At 35.9% G+C, this 6,238-nt stretch overlaps 1 protein-coding gene and 1 long non-coding RNA gene across 6 annotated transcripts; both read right to left on the bottom strand.

Moving 5' to 3' along the window:
- Positions 1 to 256: 256 nt before the first annotated feature.
- Positions 257 to 3,143, bottom strand: LOC137244243 (uncharacterized). The gene is made up of 3 exons (XR_010950852.1): positions 3,042 to 3,143; positions 2,865 to 2,979; positions 257 to 1,780 (listed from the first exon to the last, which is right to left on the bottom strand). It is a non-coding gene; the product is annotated as an uncharacterized lncRNA (long non-coding RNA).
- LOC137244242 (protein transport protein Sec24C-like) lies at positions 3,139 to 5,891 on the bottom strand. 5 transcript variants are annotated; one of them, XM_067772966.1, is made up of 7 exons: positions 5,062 to 5,448; positions 4,836 to 5,000; positions 4,234 to 4,460; positions 3,944 to 4,173; positions 3,545 to 3,885; positions 3,241 to 3,491; positions 3,139 to 3,188 (listed from the first exon to the last, which is right to left on the bottom strand). In XM_067772966.1, exons 1-5 carry the CDS (start codon positions 5,104 to 5,106, stop codon positions 3,800 to 3,802), a joined length of 753 nt encoding a protein of 250 aa, XP_067629067.1. In that variant the 5' UTR covers positions 5,107 to 5,448; the 3' UTR covers positions 3,139 to 3,188; positions 3,241 to 3,491; positions 3,545 to 3,799. The 5 variants fall into 5 exon arrangements, with proteins under 5 accessions (XP_067629067.1, XP_067629069.1, XP_067629066.1 ...); XM_067772967.1 differs by having other exon boundaries at positions 3,161 to 3,178; XM_067772968.1 differs by having other exon boundaries at positions 3,145 to 3,491; positions 3,962 to 4,173; positions 5,062 to 5,457.
- Between the last annotated feature and the right edge of the window lie 347 nt (positions 5,892 to 6,238).

Genomic DNA, 6,238 nt, shown 5'->3' with positions numbered 1-6,238 from the left:
TTTCGTTCCTATTAATGTGATCGTGCATTCCGCTCCCACTTATAGGATGTGAGCATAGCACTGTGCTGCTCACACACGTCACAATGCTCGTCAAATGGCGGTCATTTTTCCGTCATTTAACTCTACGTTTTCGAGCCATTTGACAATCAATTTTACTGCGGTTTTACCATTTATATAACCGCCATATAACGTGAATGTTACCTGCAGATTTACTTTACCTGGAGCAGCCATATGAATAGAATATGAACCAAAAAAATTTAATTTTCAATATTTATTATTTTTATTATATTTACATGAAATTGGAACTTATATTAATACAGTTCATACAAAAAAGAAGTAAGTACTTTAATAATAAATAAACTCGCTTAATTGGTTTTTGTTTTCCAATTGAAATCTTTTCTAAGCGAGCAGAAAATAATTTTAAGCTTTAGAAAAAAAGTCCAATAATTTCAATAATCTACAACTTAAAGCTCAGTAGAAATTCAGATTAGGTTTACTCTTTTTTCAGATCAAGAATATTCAAAGGTGTCGTGGAATCCGATTGCTGTCGTAATTGAATTTGAAAGTAATAAAGTAAAGTATGAACCTAAAAATGTAGGACTAGTGATTGAGTCAGACTTATTATTGTTCTAAATCTAATCATTCAAGCAATAATTCTGCAACCCTTAGCAGGAGTATTGATTGGTTTTAAGTCTAATTCCAACAGCAATCGGATCACGACATACCTTATTATATATTTACATGAAATTGTAAGTTAAATTAATAAGTTGATATAAAGAAAAGTAATTATTTTAATAACAAATAAACTCGCATTATTGGTTTTTGTTTTCCAATTGAAATCTTTTCCAAGCGAACAGAAAATAATTTTAAGCTTTAGAAAAACTACAATTATTTGAATAATCTACAACTTAAAGCTTAGTAGATATTCAGATTAGGTTTACTTTTTTTTTCAGATCAAGAATATTCAAAGGTGTCGTGGAATCAGATTGCTGTCGTAATTGGCGAACTTAAAAATGTACGACTAGTAATTGAGTCAGACTTATTAATGTTCTAAATCTAATCATTCCAGCAATATATCTGCTACCCTTAGCAGAAGTATTGATTGGTTTCAAATCTAATTCCAACAGCAATCGTTCCACGACATACTTTATTATATATGTACATGAAATTGTAACTTAAATTAATACAGTTCATATAAAGAAAAGTAAGTATTTTAATAATAAACTCGCTTAACTGGTTTTCGTTTTCCAATTGAAATCTTTTCCAAGCGAACAGAAAATAATTTTAAGCTTTAGAAAAAACTCCAACTATTTGAATAATCTACAACTTAAAGCTTAGTAGAAATTCAGATTAGGTTTACTTTTTTTTCAGATCAAGAATGAATGGACAGATGGGTTAAAGTGGTTTTCGTATGTTATTCAACAACTCACCCTCTACCATCATCACAGCCTTCTCATCGATTTTGAATATGTGCACTGTTTCAGTATTCAGACCCAGTTCGTTTGGTGCAATATTTTCGATTTGATGAATATGTATACTATCCGTTAGGCAGACAATTAAGTGCGTTCGATTCATTCATATACTGTGGGTATTTGAGCCGTAGACGCAATGGCAGATATTTTGATTCTTTTTGAAGTGTAACATTTGTAAACAGTTGGGTTTCTCTGCTGTCACTATCACCACTAGAGAGCTATTGAAGAAACGCTCCACCAAGATAATATGTTGCGATTTACGCGCATAGATTTCTTCCACATATTTACCATCCAATACCGAAATGGAACTGTAGAGGAAGAAACATTTTATAAAATTTAATAAAATCAAAAAATGATAGTTGTGCTAAAATGGGGTAACCTATTGTATGTTAAAGTATAGCGAAGCCTCAGCGGCTTTGTCCTGGTCAAAATTGAGTTTGAATAGGTTTTATTCTTCATTCTTAGAAACATGTACGAAGGTACCTGGTAAGATAATAAAAATCCTCAACGCTTTTTTTGCAACTTAAAAAACTCATATTCAAACTTCTGCTTAACTTCCACATGTCAATAGCTACCTTTACCACAAGTAGTCACTATTGCTTCTACGCCTATGCTATTGTTTCCTACATCGATGAGCTTTGTAATAAAAAAATAAAAACAGCTATCTCCCCAATCTCTCCAGTTTTGTCGCCTCGCGAAACCTGATATTGTCACCAACCAAATCATTGGTGACATTGGGACCGCATACTCCCCAGGGAAAAGCGAGTCACTCTAGCTCAACTTCGTTCTGGATACTGTAACAGGTTAAACTCTTACCTATCCAGAATCAACCCCGACATACAAAATGTATGCCCCGCTTGCAATGTGTCCCCACATGACACTAACCATCTCTTTAATTGTAATGTGGAACCAACGCCTCTAACACCCCTTTCATTATAGTCCACCCCTGTTGAAACAGCAAGTTTGGACTCCCGTTAGAGGATATCGATGACAATTTGTGATCGGTCGCACCTATTAGGTGGGGCGACGCACTGCTACAACAACAACCATCTCGGGAACGATTAATATCATCACTTTAAACCTCCTAAGCCATCCCGCCCCACCCCCTATTTACACGAGGAACTTGGGGTCGCCATTACACATTACACTGAACGAGGCCACGGCGACGTTACTGATCAGTTTAACGCCTTACAGGTAGTTGGCAAAAGAAACGGCATATACGACCAGAAGGCACTCGAAGACGATGCCTCAAAACTACAACCAAAAGCAATAATTATCATATCACTGACACAAATTTTATAGTTTTTTCTTCCGGAGTTGGACACAACCTTTTCATAATATTACTTAACAATTTAAGATTAGAAATTTTTTTCAATTTGTATTTTGACTTACCAGCAACAACAGCATCATGTAACGAAGCTCAGTTTCTTCCAAAAAATTTTCGGCACCGCCACGTAAAATCAATGTACATGTTCTAACATTAACGCAACCTTTAAATAATTATAAACTATAAAAATGAAATTAATGTCAAACCCACTATCAAATCTTGGAAAATGTTGAAACGCTCACCACCAACCTGACGTTCTTCAAAGTAATCACATTGACCCAAAACACTTGATATAATATCATTAGCTGTAGTCATAACAGCACCCCCACATGCTTTCATTCTTCTTCTGGTACATGAACAGCACAGAACATATCACAATCTGCAAAATACTGTGTAGCAACATCAATTGGTAGTTTAGAAAACACAACATTGGCGCCTTACTTAGCTAGTTTATTGTACAGGAGACGCCATTCAGCATCAACAGTTTTCTGATACTCTTGGACATTGCTGTGGCAGAGCATTTTTCCAATAAAGCACTTTGTTGTTCCTTTGATTGGCGCTTCGACATGTACAGCCATGTCATATTTTATCATGCATAATTGTAATGCTTTACGTATAGCTTTAATGATGATACGTGCATGCACGCCTTCCTCAACATATGGTTTAACTACTGAAGTGGTGCCATCGCCGACCTGATAAGAGAAACATTTTTATTCTACACATTCTAATATAACAAAAAACTTACCTCAGCATCTTGAGATTTGGCGATGTCGATTAGATTTTTACGGCTGGATGGACAATATCCAATAGTTTCATAATTGTTGCCCCATCATTTGAAATTGTGGCCTTACCACTGGAATCAACAATATGCTTGTCCATACTACGTGAACCCAATGTAGTGCGTACAGCGTCCACAATTGAATGCGAGGCATTGATGTTGGATATGACTTGAGGTTTACCTTGAGAGCTATCGGTACCCAAACATTTTTTACACAAATACTCATGTACCCAATACAAGTTCAGGACGTTCATATTTATCGACACGCTGTCCGGTGTGGCCCAAATGTTGGAAATATGCAGTTGGCACTGTTGAGAAAAAATATTGATCAATGAACACAAGTAAAAGTGAAAGATTTTTTTTTACCATCTGTTGTTACTTTACACATTAGACATTGGAAACGACGACCAGCATCTACAAGTTGCATATGAGCCTTGCAACGATTACATCTAATTGCACCCAATTCACCAAAATTTACAATGGGTGGCTCATATTCACCCTCAACCGTGCGTGCCATTGGTGAGACGGCAAGTGTACTGGACAAAGCTGTTGTTTTTAATAAATCAGCTGTTGCAGGTATGCAATACAAAGACGACCTGCAAAGAAGAAAGATCAATGTAATTGCCAAACAAAACATTAATTTCGATTATCGATACCTAACGTAACGTGGCGAGAAGTTACCCTGATCTTCTACCACATATTTTGTGGTCACCAATGGTGGTAATAAACCCTGTTCATTAGTAATAAAAGCACCACCAGCGTTTTTTTGATTTTCAATGATAACGCTCATCGGATTTGGTATCTGATCGGGATCTAAACGGCGTTGGGCTTGATCATACTGTTGCGGCTGTTGATATTTACCAGTAACAGGTGCAGGTGGTTGCTAAAGAAAATAACACAAAAATAATCATCAGCAAATTTGTAAATTATTAGTTGTATTAGCATATATTATAACTAGGGCGTCCGGACGTGTCCGGGTATTGGGGTTGACCCGGCTTGGGTGGTTGACTGAGCATTGGCATCTGTCCAGGTTGTGTTGGTGGCATCATAAAAGCCATCAATAACAAGTGCCAAGAATATATCCGCGGCATACCTGCCGACCAAAATGATTCAAGGGGTTGTGATTGCCAACCTCACCTACCCGTGGCGAATCCTGTACCTAACAATTTGGTGTGAACAATTGGTGCCAGTTAACCCTCTGAAATAATCGGCGCAATTGTACGCCATTGTGTTGGCATTAATTTGGCAAAATAAAAACCTTTTCATCCTCCTCCCGTGACCATTCTGTCTTCTTTATGCTAGGATCAAGCCATTCGTACCAGCGTGCCTTACATTGCTTGGCAGATTTGCGGTGCAGCAGTGATGCAATACGTGACCGCTGGTTTTTGCCATATTTCATTACAGCTGCTTTGAGGATTTCATCCTGAAAGTTTTCAATTTAGTTAATAAACGGCCAAGAGTAACCAGTCGCGTCAAATGCTTACCTCAGTGTTTCTCCACACACCACCTTTTATCATAATTCGCGGCATGGTGCAATATAATTGTGAATTCGGGAAAATTTTAGAATAGCACCCCCCGAGTTCGGGGTAAAAATTGGTATCAAATGAAAGAGGGAGTTCTCCCGATCACAAATATATATATTTTAAAGTGCGCAAACTTATAATTTAAAAGTTATTTGTTGTTAAAGTTTGCAAATTTAACAAATTTCTATAGCACTTTAAATTACAATTTACACATCTTTCAAAACCTTAATCCACATACATATCTATATAAATTAGCAACGATAAACTTAAATTGCATTTTTGTATATTTCACATTTCATTTTTGCATTGTTTTTATTTATTATAAATGTTTTTATTAAATCAATCGCACTTTTGTAGCAACATGCACATATATATATATATATATATATATATATATATATATATTTTATTGACATTACAAAGCTGTGCTCCGCCACATATATACACGTATACACATATAAAATTTGTATAGAAATTTGCAAACTTTAACACCAAATAACTTTTAAGTTAGAAGTTTGCGCACTTTAAAATATATATATTTGTGATCTGGAGAACTCCCTCTTAAGTTTAAATTTTTCCGGAGATATTACACTTAAAACTCTGAAAATTGAAAAAATTTTCCACCACGAAATGTTTTGCTGTCTCTGCTGAATTAGAAATGGCGGATTTTTTTGCACGCAAAAATGACGTATTTTGCTATCCCTATAAAAATAATAGGTGCGAGAGAGCACGATACCTTGTGGGAAAGCTAAATTTGTCAACATGCTATTTCATTTGGGGGATTTTTCATTCCAAATCGTCACCCCTGTCAAAAATTCGTGTGTTTGTGTGCGTTTTTGGTCACACGATTTTTGCAGGGTTTTAACAAATATATGATCAATGCAAGCGCTCGTATTTCTCTTTATGTCTACTCTTGTATAGTCATTAGTAACCCTCTTGAACACCATGATGGAATATTAGAAGGTGGCGCATTGCGCATGTAAACATTATTTTAAAGGCAATTTTTACGTCATTTTCCTTTAGCTCTTGTTTTTTTCTCTCTTACTTTCATTCGCTGAAGAAGTCAAGTGTGACCTAGATGCGCAGAACGAAGCAATTTTGAACTTGTGAATGAAGAATCTTATGTGGGTGAATTGTG

The sequence above is a fragment of the Eurosta solidaginis genome, chromosome 3, assembly GCF_040869045.1.
Source record: "Eurosta solidaginis isolate ZX-2024a chromosome 3, ASM4086904v1, whole genome shotgun sequence".
Classification (NCBI taxonomy): Eukaryota; Metazoa; Arthropoda; class Insecta; order Diptera; family Tephritidae; genus Eurosta; species Eurosta solidaginis.
Note: the sequence above shows the minus strand (reverse complement) of the source record. Positions and strands in the feature narration are given on the sequence as shown.